The 20,452-nt window shown below is 48.0% G+C and overlaps 2 protein-coding genes across 6 annotated transcripts in view; one reads left to right on the forward strand and one right to left on the reverse strand.

Annotated features, from left to right (window-relative positions):
- The window catches only part of Prmt7 (protein arginine methyltransferase 7), an 86,925-nt gene extending 66,633 nt beyond the window's left edge, over window positions 1–20,292 (forward strand). For 4 of the 5 annotated variants that reach the window (XM_057753297.1, XM_057753296.1, XM_057753299.1 and 1 more), the window contains 10 exons: window positions 3,134–3,261; window positions 3,839–3,974; window positions 5,018–5,101; window positions 5,539–5,586; window positions 6,401–6,490; window positions 9,075–9,236; window positions 10,311–10,385; window positions 12,472–12,632; window positions 13,338–13,434; window positions 13,638–14,597. In XM_057753297.1, coding sequence (XP_057609280.1) covers window positions 3,134–3,261; window positions 3,839–3,974; window positions 5,018–5,101; window positions 5,539–5,586; window positions 6,401–6,490; window positions 9,075–9,236; window positions 10,311–10,385; window positions 12,472–12,632; window positions 13,338–13,434; window positions 13,638–13,808 — 1,152 coding nt within the window. In that variant the 3' untranslated portion in view covers window positions 13,809–14,597. Of the gene's footprint in view, window positions 1–3,133; window positions 3,262–3,838; window positions 3,975–5,017; window positions 5,102–5,538; window positions 5,587–6,400; window positions 6,491–9,074; window positions 9,237–10,310; window positions 10,386–12,471; window positions 12,633–13,337; window positions 13,435–13,637; window positions 14,598–19,977 lie in introns of those variants that run through there. The other variant, XR_009055723.1, reaches the window with a different exon arrangement.
- Window positions 14,712–20,452, reverse strand: part of Smpd3 (sphingomyelin phosphodiesterase 3) — an 83,553-nt gene continuing 77,812 nt past the window's right edge. The window contains exons 6-9 of the mRNA XM_057753300.1: window positions 19,738–19,827; window positions 19,509–19,572; window positions 17,795–17,957; window positions 14,712–17,539 (exon numbers count right to left, since the gene is read on the reverse strand). Coding sequence (XP_057609283.1) covers window positions 17,438–17,539; window positions 17,795–17,957; window positions 19,509–19,572; window positions 19,738–19,827 — 419 coding nt within the window. The 3' untranslated portion in view covers window positions 14,712–17,437. The remainder of the gene's footprint in view (window positions 17,540–17,794; window positions 17,958–19,508; window positions 19,573–19,737; window positions 19,828–20,452) is intronic.

Here is a 20,452-nt window from a genome sequence, read left to right on the forward strand (position 1 = left end):
CAACCACTGAAAAGAACTACCTTTCTTGGGTCTCTTGTTGTATTTTTATGCTGTATCATAGTTTTTTGTTTGTTTTTGTTTTTTTCTGAGACAGTCTTTCTCTGTGTTACAGTCCTGGCTGCCCTGGAATTTGCTCTGTAGACCAGGCTGGCCTCAAACTCACTGAGATCCTCCTGCTTCTGCCTCCCAAGTGCTGATATTAAGGGTGTGTGCCACCACCGCCCAGCTTATAGTCTGTCATTTTTCATGTCTTTGAGTATTCTTCATAAATATTTAACCTATTTCTGAACTGGACATTTATGTTGTTTCTGGGCTTTTGTTAGTACAAATCTGTTATATTACATATTTATGTGAAAATAACTTCTTTTCTTTTTCTCGTTTTCCTTATATGTAGGGTTTTTTTAAAAAATATTTACTTATTTATAATGTATACAATATTCTATCTGTGTGTATGTCTGCAGGCCAGAAGAGGGCGCCAGACATCGTTACAGATGGTTGTGAGCCACCATGTGGTTGCCGGGAATTGAACTCAGGACCTTCGGAAGAGCAGGCAATGCTCTTAACCACTGAGCCATCTCTCCAGCCCATATGTAGGGTTTTTGATAAGGACTATCACAATTTATTAAAGTTTACTTTGGACTCAAGTGAGTTTAGTGATAGAGTAGTTGACTAACATGTATAACGCTCCGGGTGTTTACTCTCCAGTCTGAATCACTGTAAATTATGCTTCACAATTCAGAATATTCTAGTTCTTAAAAAAATCAGAAACAAGAAACTTGACGTGGGTGATGGTGGCGCACGCCTTTAATCACAGCACTCAGGAGGCAGAGACAGGTGGATCTCTGTGAGTTTGAGGCCAGCCTGGTCTACAGAGTGAGTTTCAGGACAGTAGTTCCAAAGCTACACAGAAAAACCCTGTCTCAAAAAACAAACAAAACAACAACAACAAAAAGCTTCATTTAATTCAAAGAAGCAAGCCAAACAACCTTTCTCTGTTATTTAAATTTCTGAGTGTGTGTGATGCAGTGTGGTATGTGTATGAGTTACGGTGTAGGTAGCGTGTGTACTTGTTAGTTAGTATTGGTGTACGCGTATGTGCCTGTAGGTGGGCCTGTGCATGTATGTGTGGAGTCAGAGGTCACTGTCCACCTTCATTTTTTAGACAGGGTCTCTCTTAAACCTGAAATCCACTGATTTGGCTAGACTTCTCAGGGATGCACCTATCTCTACCCCCTTCCTCCCCCAGGTATAGACACCCAGCTTTGCAGTTCTCCCATGGATACTGGGCATTTGACCTCAGGTCTTCTTGCCATGCAGCAGTCACTATCCCGATTAAGCTATCTTCCCTGGCCCCCATTTTCCCAACTTTTGTTTTGAAAACTTATAGAGTCACAGAATAAGTGAAAATGAACACTGATAGTGCCTTTACTTCAGTTTATTAGTTATTAATATTTCCCGTACTTGCTGTCTCTCTCTCTCTCTCCTCTCTCACTGCACACCCAGTTTTTGCTCAGTCATTTGACAGTAAGTTACAAACATCTAACTCTTGACTCTTTGATACTGAGGAGAGTAAAGCAGTTTCATCATAATCAAAATACCATCATCACACCTAAGAGAAAATTAACAGTATTCTATTCTATAACATCTAACATGGTTCAAAATAAAATTTCCTTAATTGTTCCCAAAGATCTTTGATAGCTTTTGTTTTTCTTGTCTAGGATCCAGGTATATATTATGTATTATATTTGACCTTTCTGTGGTTTTTTTTTTTTTTTTTTTTTTTTTGGTTTTTCGAGACAAGGTTTCTCTGTGGTTTTGGAGCCTGTCCTGGAACTAGCTCTTGTAGACCAGGCTGGTCTCGAACTCACAGAGATCCACCTGCCTCTGCCTCCCGAGTGCTGGGATTAAAGGCATGAGCCACCACCCCCCGGCCCCTTTCTGTGTTTTGAAGCTATTTAAAGACAGAAGGAAATTCTGTAAATATGTTAAAGCCTTGGAATATGTCCCAAGAGGCTCTTAGAGCAGGGTTCCCCTGGGCCACTAGGTCAGCCTTGGTTGTGAGTCAGAATTTTTCCTTCAAATGAAAGATGACTTATAGTCCAGCAGGTGAAGGAAAGCTTTGGCGCTTGCGCTGGCTAGTTTTATATCAACTTGACACAGGCTAGAGTCATCTGAAAGGAGGAACCTCAATTGAGAAAACGCCTCCATAATATCCAGCTATAGGGTGTTTTCTTAATGACTGATAGGGGAGGCCCCAACCATTGTAAGTGGTTCAATCCCTGGGCTGTTGGTCCTGGGTTCTATAAAAAAGCAGGCTGAGCAAGCTGGTAAGTAGTACCTCTCCATGGCCTCTGCATCAGCTTCTGCCTCCAAGTTCCTGCCCTGATTGAGTTCCTGTCCTGACTTCCTTCAGTGATGAACAGCAATATAGAAGGATTAGCCATAGAAACCCTTTCCTTCCCAAGTTTTTTTTTGGTTTGTTTGTTTTATTTTAATTTTTTTTTTTTTTGTTTTTCGAGACAGGGTTTCTCTGTGGCTTTGGAGCCTGTCCTGGAACTAGCTCTGTAGACCAGGCTGGTCTCGAACTCACAGAGATCCACCTGCCTCTGCCTCCCGAGTGCTGGGATTAAAGGCGTGCGCCACCATCGCCCGGCTTTTTGTTTTTTAAGACGGGATTTCTCTGTGTAGCCCTGGCTGTCCTGGAACTCTTTTTGTAGACCAAACTGGCCTCAAACTCAGAGGTCTACCTGCCTTTGCCTCCTGAGTGTTGGGACTAAAGGCATGGGCCACCACACCAGGCAGCCGGTTGTTTCTGGTCATGGTGTTTTAATCAGAGCAATAGTAACCCTAATATGATGGCACGGCTTTGTGAGGAGAGAGCAGAGCCTGCACTTGTCCCTTCTAAAGCTTCCTTAGAAGGCCACCCCCAGTGATGTCTTCTAAAGTCAGCCGGGATCCAGAAAGCTTTTTGGGACACTGACTTCTCTGGTTAGAATTTTTTCTTTATCTTTAGGACCATAATAGGCACTTATAGTCTATGCCATATGTCTGTCAACTAAAGGCTCTGGGCCTTTGAACTGGAAGCACTGTTGTCACAGCGTAGTGAAAGCTGGCTCTCTACTCCTCGTTTCAGTGGCGGGACCACTGGATGCAGTGTGTGTACTTCTTGCCGCAGGAAGAGCCCATTGTTCAGGGCTCACCCCAATGCCTGGTTGCCCACCATGATGACTACTGTGTTTGGTACAGCCTTCAGAAAACCAGGTATGCCTGTTGCTGGTGTGGAGGACTAGCCCTCAGAGTCTGGACTGACGTAAACTCTCCGTTGGACAGACCTTGCAGAGATTTGAATGAATAGATTTATATCAGCACAGAATGAAATAAGAGCAAGGGCCAGGAAGATGGCTCTGCGGGTAAAGGTGCTTATAGTCAAAGCTGATGACCTGTGTTTAATCCCCAAAATCCACATGGTGGAAGGAGAGAGCCCATTCCACAAAGCTGTCCTCTGACCCCTGCATTTGTGCTGTGGTTCTCCTCAACACACATGCCGTAATAATAATAATAATTTAAAAAGCAGAAGTTTGTAGTGGGGAATATCAGTGTGTTTGTGTATATGTAGAAACTGTTATGGATTGGTAAGTTCTGTTCAAATATATGATAAGTATGGGATCACAGGGCTCTATAGCCCCCAATGTGCTAGTGTCCAGACTCATCTAGACTCTTGTAGAGTGTGCATGTGTCTCCCAGGGCCCATGCTTAGTTCTGGTGTTCTCATCCCCTGTACCGTGCTCTCGTGCTCTCCAGTTATCACTTATGTTTGGCTTTTCCCCTCCCTGCTCAGTGCTGACGAGAATGCGAAAGTCTACCAAGTGCGCCCTGTGTGTGATTGTCAGGCTCACCTGCTCTGGAACCGGCCTCGATTTGGAGAGATCAATGATCAGGACAGAACTGACCAGTATGCCCAAGCCCTGAGGACTGTAAGTGTCCCTGTCTTTATGCTTAGGTCTTACTGCTGTGCTTATGGTTTGCTCTTACAGTTTTGTTTTGTCTTTCCTGTCAATATCTCCAACTGGCCTCATCTGGAGCAGACCCTGGAGAGCCTGGGAACTTGTTCTAGACTCTCCTTGTTCTCTGCTCTGTGAGAGGTCCCCTGAGTGTTCACTCTTCCCACGAGAGCTCCCCTGAGAGCCTTTTCCCAGCCCAAACTTGTTGTGCTAGATACCATTACCTCTGTAGTCACCAGAAGCTGGTGTGGGTGATCACACCGTAAGCTACACCTCTCCCGTTTCCATCTGCTGTAAATCTGACCGTAGCGCCCTCTGACCTGGGTTCAGTCTGGAATCCGCAGATGGCATTTAGAAGGAGTCTCCTGGACCCCTGGGAGTTGTGTACAGAAATATGTCTGCACTTGCATGCATTTTGTGGGAAGAAGACCTCAAGCTGCCATAAGTTCCTCTGCAATGGATCTGTGACCCATAAAAGCACCCTACCTTTGAAGGGCACATGGGCCAGATGGGGAAGAGATCAGCTAACATAGATTAGAGGGCACCTTCACGGACCATGTAAGCCTTTAGCTGGGCCTTCTGGCAGGGTGTGGAGGGTCTTTCCTAGTCGTGGCCCTGGTGGGAAGAGTGAGTGAGTGCCATGGCTGGTTATTGTGTGCCTGAGAAGGCAGGCATGGCAGTGTGGGGGCAGGAAGGAAGATGAGAATTGCTGTATTCAGAAATGTAAGGATCTGGAGAGAAACGGCTCAGTGGTAAGGGCCCTTGGACCTGAGTTTGGTCCCTAGTACTCAGTTTGTGACTCCAGTTCTAAGGAATTTGATGCCCCCTTCTGGCCTCAGTGGATTACAAATCCATAGGAAGGCAAAATACCCATATGCATAAAATTAATAAAAAACAAAAACCAGGAAAATGAAGCCTATGAGTGCAGCTGGGGGAAGGATACCATGTCTGGTAGCTTGTCAGGAGGAAGCCTCTGGACTAAGGTGACCTCTGCTGATCCTGCTCTTTTCCCACAGGTGCTGATGCCAGGTACCATCTGTCTTTGTGTCAGTGATGGCAGTCTGCTCTCTGTGCTGGCCCATCACCTTGGGGCAGAGCAGGTACTGGGATATGCTTTTGTCATCTCTGTAAGGTTGTTCTTCTCTTCATTTTAAAATTTATTGTATTTTCTATTTTGTTGTTTTTCACTTTTTTTTTTTTTTAAAGTTGACTCTTGATTTAGGGCCTGGTGTAATTCAGGCATGAGTTTCTGTGTTCAAAGCCCTTTGCAGATGTAGCTTTTGTTGGTGGAAGGGCCTTGGTTTGGGGGCTGAGGAACTTTACTGTTTCCATTCATGGTCAGGAACCAAGTAATGGCTACCACTGGCAGGTAGCTGCAGCATAGGGTTCTGAGCTGGCCACCTTCCGGAGTGAATACCCAGTAGAGCTGCTGTCCCAGGGAGGCAGAAAGGCCGGGCCATGTTTCACTGTCTTCTTGACAGGTTTTCATCTTGGGTGTGTCTACCTTCTTTAAGTCTGTCTCTCGTGTTCTCTTCAGGTGTTTACAGTTGAGAGTTCTGTAGCTTCCTACAGACTGATGAAAAGGGTAAGTGACGGTTGTTACTGAGTTCTTGCGGGGACTGTTGGCCCTGCCTTCTTGAGTCTGGGATGGGTGACTTTGCAGTATGGACACAGCCAGGAACTAGTAGAAATAGCCCAGCTTCCTGGCTGTACCTGCTACTCAGAGATCTGCCTTTTGGCTTTGGGGCAGATGTTTAATTAGTAGGATTTTTGTATGTATGTTTTGAGACAGGGTCTCACTATGTAGCCTTGGCTGGCCTGTAACTCCCTGTGTAAACCAGCTAGCCTCAAACTCACAGAGGTCTACCTGTCTCTCTCTTCCAAGTGCTGTGATTAAAGTTGTGCACCACCTTGCCAGACTTCTGGCGTCCAATCAGAAGCAAATGTTTGCACTCTATCTACTTTTGGTTTTTGTAGTTGAAGAAGTTTAGCCTTTTCTCATTTCACATAAGAATAAGAAATTAGCATCTTTGTGTAAGTAGAACTAAGTGATTTGCTCCTGGGAGTAACTTACTCTTCCAAAACTGCAAGACCTATAATAGGTCCTGGATGATGAGATATCGTTGGTTCACGACCTCTTTCATGGTCAGTAGGAAGTGCTCAAAGAGATATTTACACAAGCAGATGAAGTGGTGTCCTAGAGCCACTTGGCCAGAAAACTCAGCAGGGAAGGTAACTTTGAGAGGTGTTAGTTTTAACTTTTTATGATGCTGCAGATTGAATCCAGGCCTCAAGCACACCAGCAGGCTCTCTGCCATGCAGCTTCTGCTCAGTAATTGTTTTCCCCAGGTCCAAAACAATTTGTGAACATAAAGATGCTTATATTCTTTCTTTTGAAGATCTTCAAGGCTAACCACCTGGAAGACAAAATTAGTATCATCAAGAAACGGCCTGAGTTGCTAACGTCTGCAGACCTGGAGGGTAAGAAGGTGAGCCACTGGGGCTTATGTGAGTGGGGACAGAGTGACACCGTGGTAACCTAATCTCCACCCTGTCGCCTTAGCTAAATGTTATGTGATGTTCCTGTTGCAGCTTGGCCAACAGAGACCTCATTACTATGAGGGTGGGTGAGGGTTTGTATAAAGGCCCAGTGAACATAGCACTGGGCTCCTGTGCCTCTCTGATGAGAGCAGAACAGTTTGTTGAGGTTAAGGAACATGGTGTACCACCTCTCCTTTCCCTCTTCAGTAAAGTCCTCTTTGAAGGGTTCTTTTTGCTCAGATCTTTTTACCCCCCAGAGCTGCTCACCAGGAACATGGTTACTAAGCACCAGCTCTCTGCAGGCTTTTCTTTGTTTTGAGAAAGGGTGGTTATATAGACTAGGTTGATCTTGATCTCACAGAGCTCTGCCTACCTCTGCCTCCTGAGTGCTGGGATTAAAAGCATGTGCCACGTGGCTGGCTGCGTTTAGCTTCTTGAGAAGCTGCTGAACTGTTGTCCGTAGTTGCTGGTTGTGCCTTTCCAAAAGTATGTGAGGTTCATTTTGTGGTTTCTCTCCTTTTCAGTGTAGCCAGTTCAGTGGGAACACATTGGTATATTGTTGTGGTTCTAATATGTATTTTTTATGATAGCTAATGATATTGAGCATCTTTTCATGTACTCATGTTTATAAGTTATATTTGAATATCTGTTCAAGCCTCTTGCCTATTTTCCCTCATGCCTTTTATAAAATGACAGCTTGAGATTAATTCATACAGTATACAAAGCACTCATCTAAAGTAACTCATCTAAGCTGGTTGACTTAGTGTATTTGTAAAGTATACCACCATCACTAGGTCAATTTTAGGGCATTTTTATTACCCTAAAAGACACTTTTTGTTGGTGGTTACACTCATGTGCTCCTAAACCCTAGACCATGAGTAGGTTACTTTCTGTCTTTGTGGGTTTGCCTATTCTGGACAAGTAAAATAAATGAGTTTATACAATGTATAATCCTTTGTAACTGACTTTTTTCATTTAACATAATGTTTTCAAGTTATAACTTAAGTCAGTGCTTCATCTCTTCCTATTGTTGTACAACACTCCATTGTATGTATATACCACATTTCCCATGCCAGTTGATGAACATTTGTGCTATTGATATTTCTTGGCTACTTAGAACATTCAAGTACAGTTATGTTTTCCTCCTCCTCTTCCTCTTATTCATCTCTCATTTTTGTTTTAAAGATTTATTTACCTGGGTGGTAGTGGCACACACCTTTAGTCCCAGCACTCAGGAAGCAGAGATAGTGGACCTCTGTGAGTTCGAGGCCAGACTGGTCTACAGAGTGAGTTTCAGGACAGGCTCCAAAGTTACAGAGAAACTCTTGTCTCAAAAAAGAAAAAAAAAAAGGATTTATTTATTCATGTATTTTATTTATTTATTTATTTGTTTTTTTGAGACTCCGGGCTCCTATTGGGTAGAAATGATGAAATGGTGAGAGAAGGCGTCCGTGTGATGTTCCCGATGCTGGGGTAGAGGTGAAGGACGGGGAGGTTTCAGGGCCAACCCTGGTCCGGCTTCCATCGTGCCATTGCATGTCCTCCGGTTCCCGTCCACTGAGTCCTGGGAGTCTCCAGACTCCGCCCCAGTTTCCCGCCCACACTCCGGCCTGACTGCTGTGGCATCCCTAGAACACCTCCACTCTCCATCTCCACTTGCAGAGTTCTGCACGTGCTTCGTGGTCCTCAGAAGGGTTTTTTATTATTTTATTTTTTAATAATTATTTTTATTTTGTGTACATTGGTGTCTTGCCTGTATTGTGTGTATATCTGTGGGAGTGTGTTGGATCGTGGAGTTTCATTACAGAGAGGTGTGAACCGCCATGTGGGTGTCTGGAATTGAACCTGGGTCCTCTGGAAGAGCAGTCAACACTCTTAACCCCTGAACCATCACCCCAGCCCCCCAGAAGGGTTTTTTTAAAATACATGTCTTCTATCTTTTGAATCCCTGATAAAGCTGTTAGGAGCCCCTCTTGCCTTCAGGGCAAGGTGAACCTGCTTAGCTATTTGGCCATTTGGAGTCTTGCTGGCCTGGCCTCATCCTCTCCTGACAAATCTAGAAGGCTTTGCTCTCACACCCATGCTTGGCCTCTGCCCCTTTGTCTGGCTTCTCCGACTCCTAGTTGTCTAGCTGTTTGTGTATTCACAAATGCCGGCTGAACTGTAGTCCACCAGGCACCACAGTGCCTGTGTCCACGTTGGTTTAATGCAGTGAGGTGACGTGTTGTTCATCTGGCACTGACAGTACACTGGGGAAACAGCTCGGTCTGTGAGTGGATGAGTCTATTCTAGAAGCCCTTTCTGAAGCCCCTACGTGTACTTACTTCTCGTTTCTTTCCCATAAAGACCACTCTCCCTTGTCTGTGTTGTCCTTCTACTCCATAATCCTCTGTGTCTTCAGCGGCATGCTCATCTGTTGGCTGAGTGATGAGGAGTGAATGGCCTGGTGCATGTTCCTGTGAAATTGCTGAGCTGCCCTTCACTGCTTAGCCTCACTCCTGATACCTGACTTCTTCCTGTTTTGGTTGCCAGGTCTCTTTGCTCCTGGGTGAACCCTTCTTCACCACCAGCCTGCTGCCATGGCACAACCTCTACTTCTGGTATGTCCGTACCTCTGTGGATCAGTACCTGGAGCCTGGAGCTGTGGTGATGCCCCAGGCTGCCTCACTGCACGCCATGGTCGTGGAGTTCAGGGTAGGCAACAGGAGGGTGGGGAAGCTGTGTTCTTCAGAGTTGGTGGGTGCAGACTGAACAGCTTGGGCCCTGGTGATGGGCCTTTCTTTTCTGCATCAGTGGCTGCAGGATGGAATAGAGGAAGGCTACATTTTTGTAGAGCAGTAATTTGACATATGAAATGGAAATGACTGTGTGTTGTCATTTTACAATTGCGGCTTATCAGAATAATTAAAACTATAAATTAAGTGTTTCAGGAGGCATGCTGTGCAGCTAGCTGTGCTCTTGTGGAGAACAGAGGCTGCGTTTGTTAGGGCATTCTGAGATGGGGACTTCTCTTTTTTATGCACAAAAAAATAGAAAAGCTTCATTTTAATTCTCTCATCAAAACAGCCACAGTCACCAAGTCATTTTAGAAAAGGCATTTTTTTATTGAAAGGATTTTGAAGTGCTTTGAACCTAAAATGAAGAGTGAGTCATATTTGATATTCCTTTTATGAGAATGGCTCTATTTGTGGTACCCTCGTGGCTCTGTCACTTAATTTCTGTGTTAATTACCTGATGGAATTTCCATATGAATTGTGACTATCATGACTAAAGAGTGGCTATAGGAAGTTTGCTTATTCCCAGGCCCAAGGAGCAGGGCATGGAAGATGGACTGGTTAGACAGTGCTTTGGCCTCTCCTGTCCTTTTATGCTGTGTTCCCGGCTCCTAGAGGACTGCTCACAGAAGCCTCGGCCTCATAGTTCTGGTTGATTGTCTTCTTAGTTTACACAGTCTTATACCCGTCTGTCACACAAACCACTCTGGCTCTTCAGGGTCTTTGTCACTTTTTCGTGGGCCAGGGTTGGGCGGTGGTGTCCCTGTGTCTATGGTATATAGAACAGCAAGCTTTGCCTGCCTATGGTTCTGCTTATTGGTTTGTTTTGAGTCAGTTTTGGCCTGGAACTCACTGCAGCCTCAAGTTCCCAGTGATCCACCTACCTTTGCCTCCCAAGCACTGGGATTAAAGTTTTGTGTCATTTTGACCAGCACCCCTCTTAACCCGTAATCATGTAGCCCAGATGTAGCACAGGACTATTCTTCCTTCATAGGATCTGTGGCGAATCCGGAGTCCTTGTGGCGACTGTGAAGGCTTTGATGTGCACATCATGGATGATATGATCAAGGTAACCAAAACTGGCTCGCCTGCCGCCTGCGATGCTGCTGGGGGTCGACGTGAGAGGATTAAAGGTTTAGCAGTCCAGGATACTTAGTAGAACTGCCTCGATTGTTTAAAAATTAAAAAACAAACCAACCAAAAACAAGGGGCTAGAGAGATGCTCACTGGTTAGGAGCACTGGTTGTTCTTCCAGAGGACTGGTGTTTGATTCCCAGCACCCACATGGGGGCTCACAATCAACTGTAACTCTAGTTCCAAGGAGTATGATGTTCTCTTCCAGTCTCCATGGTAAACAAACATACATGCAGACAAAACACCCATACACATAAAATAAAAATTCAAAACAAAACCCCAAACCAAAACCCCTGTGGTGGAGGGCACAGGGGTCTAAAAATATTCCTGCCTAGCATCCATATAGTCCTGGATGTGCACTCTCTAGGGCCATTAAAAGCATAGATAGTGGGATACAGCTCTGAGTCCTCTTCTCCCCTACATTTCCTCAAAGCCATAAACTTCTGGCAGGTCTGATGGGGGCAGCATAAATAGTATATAGAGAGAGCTTCTGTTTTGGGTGGTGAGGCCAGTGCTGCCATTGTGTTTGGCCCACCATGAGCATTAACCTGAGAATCAGTGCATGGTACCAGCCGCATTCATAGCCCCGTGCTCTAATGTCTGGATTGGAAGAACTAGTTAGGAGGCAGAGCTGTGTAAAGAGAGCTTATTAAAGAAAAGAGGACTAAGATAGTTTAGAGAGGCAGACACCTCTGCTGGGTGTCACCAGGCCTTGTCTTTTCTGCCTCCCCAGTGCTCAGCCCTTCTACTCACCTAGACCCTGCACCCTCCCTGCCAGTTGTGCCTCCCCTTCAGGTTCCCAGGGCGTCTTCAGTTCAGGTTTCTGCTGCCAGCCTTGTCAGAAACACTCTGGTCTATATGACTTCCTACCTCTCCCCCCTCAGCCTTCCTCTACACAGTGTCCAAGAAAATGCATATCTTATAGGACTCCACCCTCCTGCATGCAAGGGCCATACCCATCCTCTTGAAGTTCCCGGTGTGGCCACTGCTTGTCTTTTTGCTTGACTCGTGTCTGTGTCCCCTTCCAGCCTTTTGACCTCCAGCTTCCTGCCTAGAGCCATCTGTAGATAGCTTCCCTATCCTGCTTGTGCCCACACAGTCTGTCGTCACATAGGCACGAGTGCTTTTCCCAGGCACTGGGCTTGCTTATTTACTTGTCCATTTTCCTTGCTTCTGTGTCCCATCAGGGTAGTGTCGTGGTAGCGGGTGAAAGAACCGGAATCACCAAGACCAAGTGCTCAGCACAAAGGACATTTATTTGTCCCAGAAGGGCAACAAAGCCAGGAGATAGAGGATGAGGGGGAGGGGAAAGAAACAAGGGGGCTATTTGCCCTGGAGAGACAAAGGACCACCTCTGGATAGAGAGGAGACAGATATGGCCCATAGACAAATGACAGTTTATAAAGGAAAGCCCTCATGTTAGGATAAATTGGTTAATTTTGATTGGGCATGTTAATTGGGATAGTCAGAGAAGGACTACTTTTGATTGCTGCACTTCAGTACTTTGATAACTGGACCTTGGTGGTTAGCCTCAGGAGGAAGAAGTGACCAAATAAGGGGCTAGATCTTGGTGACTAGCTTTAGGATTGTAATCTAATAGTTTAGCAGGGCAGAGGGAATAGGCCCTGTTTGCCTTGCTTGGGCCTGCATTGCCATGCACAGACCAGCTAGAGCCATTTGGTGGGCAGTATCAGTAGAGGTGAGTGAATGCCTCCCTTTTATTCCCTCCTTCTCTCACTCCCCCCCCCCCCCCGACAAAGATACTTGATTCTCAGAGTATGTCAAGAGTGGGCATTGTCATCGTTGTTTAAAAGGGAAGCTGGGACTTGGGGAAGTGAAGTGACCTTCTAATGAATGGACAGGGAAAGGAGAAGCTGGTTGTTACTACCAGGTACCCAGTGGTAGGTGACAACATGCTGGTCCCTATGAGTGCAGTTTCACAGGAGGACTGGGCCCCAGAAATGAGGGTACTCCTGGCTGGCTGCAGTTCGTTTCTACAGATCTGTTCTCTTCTCCTCTAGCACTCCCTGGATTTTCGAGAGAGCAGGGAGGCAGAGCCCCACCCATTGTGGGAGTACCCATGCCGCAGCCTCTCTGAGCCTCGGGAGATTCTGACCTTTGATTTTCAGCAGCCCATCCCCCAGCAGCCTGTGCGTGCTGAGGGCTCCATGGAACTGAGAAGGTGAGTAGAAGCTACAGCGAGTTGTGGGGTGAAGACAGTAGAGGGACTTAGAGATGACACAGTTGTGAAGGACAAGCAGCTTGGCATCATACTCTTGGCCCAGGAAGTGTCCTCCCATCCCGCCCCATCCTTTGCATTACGGAGAGTCCACAGCCTTTGAACATGTGCTGGTCAGGGAGAACTGGAATGGGCCTTGCTTACTTCCCTACCTGCCGCTCCTTGTTGTATCAAGCTGCAGACTAACATGAGTTTGGTTTCTATGGTTATCCACTGGCCCTCCTGAATTCTCTTGGGAGTTAAAGCAGGTCAGAATTGGTGAGGGAGACCCCACCCAGCTCCAGCTCCCTTCACAGTAGAGTGTTGCCTCCTACCTAAGGAAGCCATATGCCCAGAGCTCCAAGAGCTTTTTACACCAGGGACAAGCAGCCAGGTCAGGGCAAATGCCACTGCCCAGGGAATCTTCATTGTCAGCCCTGGGAGCAGCTGTGCTTGGAGGTTTCTATGCTTAGGCTGTAGGGAGTGTGGAGTTGAGAGCTGTGGCTGCTGTGGCTTGACCTTTTCTGCTAGGCTTTACCAACATGGGTGAGGAGTACATAAACTCCCGACTGGGAGGGAGGAGAGTGGTAGAGGTTTCAGGAAAACACAAAGATGTGTTTGATTAGACTCATCCATGTCTGTGTGACTGTTTGACTCTGTACTCTGCAGACCCGGGAAGAGCCATGGGGCTGTCCTGTGGATGGAATATCATCTGACTCCAGACAGCACAGTCAGCACCGGCCTCATGAGTCCTTTGGAAGACAAGGTAGCACTGTGGGCACCAGGCCCAGAGTATGTGCCTACCCTAGAGCTACTTGTTCCCCTTGTGCTCTGAGTATCCCTGTTCTGTGCCCTTCAGGTCAGGTAACTCCCAGGTGGCCCAGGTTACTTCCCACTGTTAGTTACTGGGCTGGAAAGATGACTTGGGTGCCAGGGACCCTTCCCATCCTTTTGCTACTCATCCTGCAGGGGTACTGCTCCTGGAACCCTCACTGCAAGCAAGCTGTGTACTTCTTCAGCACCACACTGGATCCCAGAGTTCCTCTGGATGGCCCTCAGTCAGTCAGCTATGCTGTGGAGTTTCACCCCCTCACTGGAGACATCACCATGGAGTTTAGGCTTGCAGACACCTTGAACTAACCTTCCCTTGTTGAGAAATTAAATGGCCAATAGGCTGCAGACTCTGAGTGATGTGGGGCTCAATGGGGAAGAAAGGCCAAAGAACTTATTCACTTGCATGTACCTACTTGGCGTCTGCACAGAGGAGACCTTCTCTATTTTTGTACCGTAGTGCTGCTGGCTCCCAGCATCAGTGTGACAAGCAGAACAGGCTGTTGACTGGTTTAAGTTCTGAGTCAACCGGGAGAGCGTTCTGTGCTTCTGAAAGTTCAGAAAGCTCTGGTGTAGTAACGCTTTCTGTCCTACCTCAAGGAGAACTAAGGAACCTTCACTGGGACTAAGGTAGGACTGTCCACTTAGCTGGAACCTACCCAGCTTGTTTTCTAGGAATTTCCGGGTCTCTGCTTAGAGAATGGCCTTCTAGGGAGTTCCTTGGGGCTTCCTGATCCTGGTAAGACCTGTGTTGAGAGGACTAGGTTCCCCTGCTAATAAGTAGCTTTACTAAGCGACATTCATACACATTTGGGTATCTGGCCTCAGTGCACACCTGCAGGTGGCCTGATAAGCCATGAGACCTGGACATTGGGTTGCTGCTCACAGGGCTCAAGCAGTTTCCTGTGGAAAACCAGTAGAGTCGCCTTCTTCTCTATTTATCTGAAGCCCTTGCTCCCCAGTTGGCCACAGCCCTATCACACCTCTGCCACTTCTCACTCTACTCTTGCCAATGACCTCTCTCTGTTCTGAAAGGATTTGGGAGGTACCCAGTATTAGAACCTAGATGGCTAAATCCCTAGCATTTCAGGGCAGACATGGGCTGTGTCCCCATAGTCATTCCCCAAAGCCCCTAGGCTGGGATCAACTCTGGAAGTCTGTAGGCCCTCCCCAGTTTGTCGTGCACATCAGTACAGAACCAGCACATGAGCCTTGAGCCTCACAGTTTTATTTTCTCTTCATTCTCCATCCTTCCTTTCAGCACCATAAAGGAAAAATCCACCTCTTTTTTTTTTTTTTTAATCAGGCATAAAGATTGTTTTTCTTCTAGGGAAGAATCGTCTGGATATATATTTGATAATGTTTTACCAAAACCTTAGGTATCTTACCATATAAAACCCCTAATGTCCCATGAGGATACAATACAGAAATTAAAAAAGTTTTCTTCTTTTTCTTTTAAAACAGTATTTCTAAATCTGAGCAAGTTAATACAATAGTTAAAAAGCATCAAGGTTAATATTCATACTTAGAACTCCAGATGGTTTGGACAAATAAAGGTGAATGAATGGTCTTTCCTAAGCTAACGCACTTACCTAGCGCTTCCCTTGAGGGGTCCCAGGCAGGCAGAGCTGCAGTTGGGAGTCAAGTGATCCCTATGATTGCCCCTGTCTAGGCCTTAGCTGTCACAGAATCTGGAATCCTGGCAATGCCTCTTTTTTAGAAGTTGGACTATAAAGGCCTGGCAGTACACAAGTCCTGAGTCCATAGGCAAACCACAATGAAATGTGTGGCAGATGGTATGGCCTCAGTGCTGAGTGATGTGTGGGGGAGCTGGAAGGCAGGCTGTCCCTCCTTGGGACTCCAGAACCTGTCTGTAACAGAAGATGACAGAGGCACAGGGCGATACAACTTGCCTAAGGCCGCCCTGGGAGTTGGGAAGGAGAGAAGCATGTGGCTCTGACTCCAGACATGTTACCCTGGCTCAGGTTTAGGGACCCTGGCCTTGGCCTCATCTACTTTCCTTGTGCACAGTGCCATTGGTATAGGGATTGGGCCGCCCGTGGTACCCGGCATGAGCAGAATCCTGGTTCTTCCAGGACTGACTGGGACTTTTGATTCCATGAGGCCTTCCCAGATTACCGGAAGGCCAGGCCCTGGCAGAAGAGGGGCACAGCAGAGAACCCAGCAAGGCTGCCCTGGCTCTGGACATTGGAGAATGGGGTGGGGCTCTCTAGGCCCAAAGATTTGGACAGATGGATGACACCAGCTAAACACGCCCTAATGCCAAGCTGCCTGTGCTCTGAAGGATCACCCCCCAGCACAGGGCCTGGCACCCTGTTGGATATATGCCCCTCGTTGTGATCCCTTTTGCTACTTAATGGGTGACAAGGCACAGCTTCAGGGCACCAGCATTTAGAGGTCCCAACAGCAGGGACCTGATGCTTTCTCCATCCTCAGGCAGAGTTGGCCTTGAGCCGGGCTGGATACAAGATAGGGCACTTTGAAGAGACCAGTGGGGTTGTCAGAAACAGTCCCTCAAATTGGAGCTCAGGACCCTGAGACAGGTATCTTCCCTTTATAGCCAGGGATCAGCCTCTGGTCCCTGAAGGTAGGTAGGTGGGCAGTCAGTGCTGTCTAGGGCACCTGAGCAGGAGCAGGTGGAAAACAGTGGGCTTCTAGCAGCCTTACTATGCTGAGCGTGGGGCTGGCTCTGCTCACACAGTGGCAAGAGTGGCTTCTGGATGCATCTGGAATCACTCCTACCTAAACAAGCAGTGGCTGGTGGCTGGCCACCTGAGCTTAACTGATGAAGAAGCCATTCTCTACACCGTGGCTTCCTGCCACTTCATCCAGGGTACCCTCCTAGACATGGCATTGACTAGAGTAGCTATTGAGGGAGAGTGGGCCTAAGAGGCCAGAGCTGCAGCCCAACTTGGGGGCAGGCAAGTAGTTCCTGAGCTCAGCCACACATGGATGAGGGAAGTCCTCAGGCAAAGGTTGAGCCCAAAGGGCCTGTAGAAGAAGACTTGTTGGCTTGAATAGAAGAAACTACAAACCTGTCGTTTTCAAAATCAACCCTCCCCCCTTTATGTTCTGAGTTCCCTTTGTGTAAAAAAAAGTGATGCCCTCTTGGTTTCTTGTTACGGCCCCGCAGCCCCTGTTAGTTCCCTACAGGAGCTGCTGGGGTGGCCAGAGCCAGCTGGACCCTGCTGTGTGGGCTGGGGAAGAGCACAGTTCTACCCAGTGACTTACAGACCCTAAGTGAAGGGTGATTTTGTGTTCAGCATTTTCTGTTTTCTTTTTAAAATGTAATCGCCCTTGAATGCAAGACCCTGGGAAGAGCCCTGGGCTGACCGGTAATGACAGCCTTCACATCCCCACCAAGCTGGAGGTGGAGAGCTGGCAGCTGGGCCCAGGAAGTGCTTCTTTGGCTGTTTCTGATTGTGTTTGGAGTTTGGCCTTGGGTGAGGCCCGAGCAAGGGGTCTGGGTGCTACAGTGTGGCACATGGCATGCGGGCAGCGTGCGTGCGAGGGTGCAGGCATGCGAGACAACATTGGCAGCAGACAAAAGTAATGAACCCTGGACAAAGCTTGAGAAGAATTACAAAGAGTACATAAACCCGGTCATCATACTAACCCTCGGGTTACAAACTATGTTGTGCTGTGTAATCTGTAGAAAATCGTGATTGGAAAGAATGGCACTGGTTGGGCAGCCAGGGGCTCCCAGACTGGCCTGAGTCCTCTGTTCTTAGAGATGGCCCAGAGGCACAGAGCAGCCTGGCTTCCAGGCTCCCAGGGGACTGACGGGCTCTTCCCTGTCCCCTGCCCTCCTTCCCCCAGCACTAGGTGCACAATGGAGGGGACACAGCCCAAGCATGGCTGTGGCTTGAAGGGCTGGCAGAGGCCCCACTTCTTGAGATGCCAGTGGCATGGCTGGTCTATGCCTCCTCTTCCCCTGCAGACACCATCAGCCGCATGGCCACAGGGAGGTGGTCGGTCAGGCCGGAGAGCTGGGTGATAAAACTGAATTCTTCTACCTCCTAGGTTGAGGGAAAAGGGATGGAAAACATTCTGATTAGACCAGAGAGGGTGTTTGTAAAGCGGAGTGTTAGGGGCATGAAATGACAGCTTGGGGTGGGAGGCTCCAGATGTGGGACCAACTGGACTAGGGTTATACAGAGGGTATCAGGAGGGTTTCAGGCTGTGAAAATGCTGGCTCTCCTTTTAAGGGAGCAGGGACTGGGGGTTGGGTTCAGAATACTATATGGGACTACAGGGCCCAGCCTCAGACTCACAGCCTTCCAGTCAGGGCACAGCCCCTCCTCAGCATGCAGCATGTAGTCGATACGTCGGCCATTGCCCTTCAACAGGTCCTTCCGCCCCTTCTGCCCAGCCCCTGGGCTCTTGCTGGTAGGGAAGGCCAGATACTCCCTGCGGCCTTCCTCACTCTCCAAGACCCTGTCAGGCAGAAAGGAAGCAAGGTGAAGTTTGATGGCGGTCCTGAGCCATAGAGCCATATTCTCCACAACATAAGAGGGAAAGGGGGAGACCAAACCTGGGTTTATGATCTTCCTGTCTGCGGCTCCACAAAGGGCCTAGGCCCTCCGCCCTCTGTCACAGGCTGTCTCCACCTCGAGCTAACTAGTTCCCGCTCCACTGTCTGTACTCTGTACTGGTCATGGCATCCCTGGCTGTGGCCATGTTGGGAATGCTCCTCTCTTGGTCCCTTCTTTGCTTTTGATCCAATAGGAGCCTGTTTGAGCCTCAGAGACCTTATTTTCTAGAAGCCTCATCACTGTTTAAGATGATGGTGCTAAGGGAACCAAGAAAGGACTACATTGGAGGAGGTCTCAGTTACTTTATTGGTCTGTCCTTACGCTGATGTGACCCAGCTTGTCACCAAACCTCTGAGCACTATTTTCTTTGTAAAATGAGTGGTTGCTATGGCCCTTGACTTGGGGGAATGTGCAGTGGTCCCATTTCTCAGCGTCATCCCAGGAGACTCATGGGTTGTCTCCATGCCCAGCACAGTTCCTGTTAGCCTTGCCCGAGATCCCGAGAACCCTGGGAGAGTTGAGGAACCCTATAGGCCACCCCTCCCCAATTACCGAGAGCAGGCTCAGGCCAGGGGCTGGCATGGAAGACACTGGCCAGGCCTCCAGGTGGTTAACACTGGAGAGACCAGGCTGGCAAACATGGCTTTCTACAGGTTTTTATCAGCCTTGAGATAAATACGCTAATGACATTCAGAGCATTGTTAACTGTTCAAAGATATAATCCATTACTGTCTTTTGCTTTGATAATTAATTCCAGCATCAATGATCTGAGAGTTACTGATAGTCATTTTTTAATCATCATCTCATGAAAAGATAATTTTCTCTGCATAGGATGATGTTTCAAATTTAGTCTCTAATCTAATTAATTGGCTCAAATTAGCTGCAAGGAGCCATGGCAGTGGCTCTGTGCAGTCTCAGGCTGTGAATTATAAATTCATTCTGCTATTGGCCTTTCTGCTGTGTCCTTTATGGAAGCCTCACTTGGTTCAAGGATGAGGCTGACCTAGGTAGAACTGCCTGTCAAGACAATCAACCTGTGTTCTCTCACCTTCTATCTGATTGGTGGGTAGAGGTCATGGGCTCCCTACTCTTTCACAGACCCAGCAGCTCTCTAGGGCTTGACCTTTGACCTGATCCTGGAAATGCTGGCTTCTTTCCTATGTGAACTGTACTTAACAGAAGCTGTTTTCAGTGTGAGTCTAGATCCTGGCTCCATGAGCCTCTTAGATTTCTAGAGTATGAAGATGGTGACAGCCTCCATCCATCTGTCCTCTCTCCTGTGTAAGAGCTTCCTGATACTCAAAAGTCCTTAGGGGCTTGAGTGAGCTGCTCCTGTTGGAACCTGCCCAGTCCCCATCTCTATAACCCAGTAAGGGTTCTATGCCTCCTGAAGGCCTGGGAGCTTGTTAGGACCCCCGAGTCCCTGTGAGCCCGCAGTGGTACGGGCACTTACTTTTGAAGATTGTCAGGGGTACACACATCCTCATCATAGAGACCGTTTATGTCCAGCAGAGTACCTGGGGACAGAAGAGAGTGGAGGCTGACGCAGGGTCCAGCTGGCCTCCAGGGTGGTCCCCATGGAGGGATTAGGCAGACACCAGGACTTTGGGGGCCTCCTGACAGCTGCCTAAGGGCACATCCCCTTCTTAGGAAGCCCATGGGGAGCCCAGCCCCCTGCTTACCAATGGCCCAGGGCTTCTCCTCCCCGGGCCCCAGGCGGCAGGGGTCCTTGTAGCGAGTAAACAGTGAGTGCTGCTGCTCCAGTTTGTCATCTGGGGGGGGGGGGCGGAGAGAGGAATGCCGGGTCAGCCACGCTAGGCTCATGGTGCTTCCCATGGTCCTATGGTTTGTACTGTGGTCCATGTGTCACTGATTCTCTGCCCTCAGCAAGTGCCCTAACACACTGATCTGTGTCCTCCAAGCCTTCCCAGATTCCATAGCAGACTGCTGGTGGGGACGGAATGCTACTGCAGCTAGGACCCTGCTCTTCACAGATCTGGATGCTTGACCCTTGGGGAGGAGAACCATGTGTCCTGCTGACTCACCAGACCTGTAAAGTCTTTCTTTGACACCTGGGCTGGAGGAAGGGCACTGGGTTAGGGCCTCTTCCTGTAAGTATTGTGCCAAGAGTGTCTTGACCAGGACAGAGACCTGTGCTGAATGTGACAGTCTTGCTGTCCCACACAAGGAGAGAAAATGGTCCTGTGTTGGTTACTGTGTTCTATGCTGGGCACTGCACTCTCCTTGCCCATGCGGGAACTGCCACTGTTGTGGAGATGCCCTGGCCACGAAAGGTTAAAACAGCTTCTACCTGCTGCCATCAGGTGAGGGTACCATCATGGACTCCAGGTGAGACCTTGAGGTCTGTTCTGAGGGTGAGGCCTACCTGCACTCACA

The sequence above is a fragment of the Chionomys nivalis genome, chromosome 21 (genome assembly GCF_950005125.1).
Source record: "Chionomys nivalis chromosome 21, mChiNiv1.1, whole genome shotgun sequence".
Taxonomy (NCBI): Eukaryota; Metazoa; Chordata; class Mammalia; order Rodentia; family Cricetidae; genus Chionomys; species Chionomys nivalis.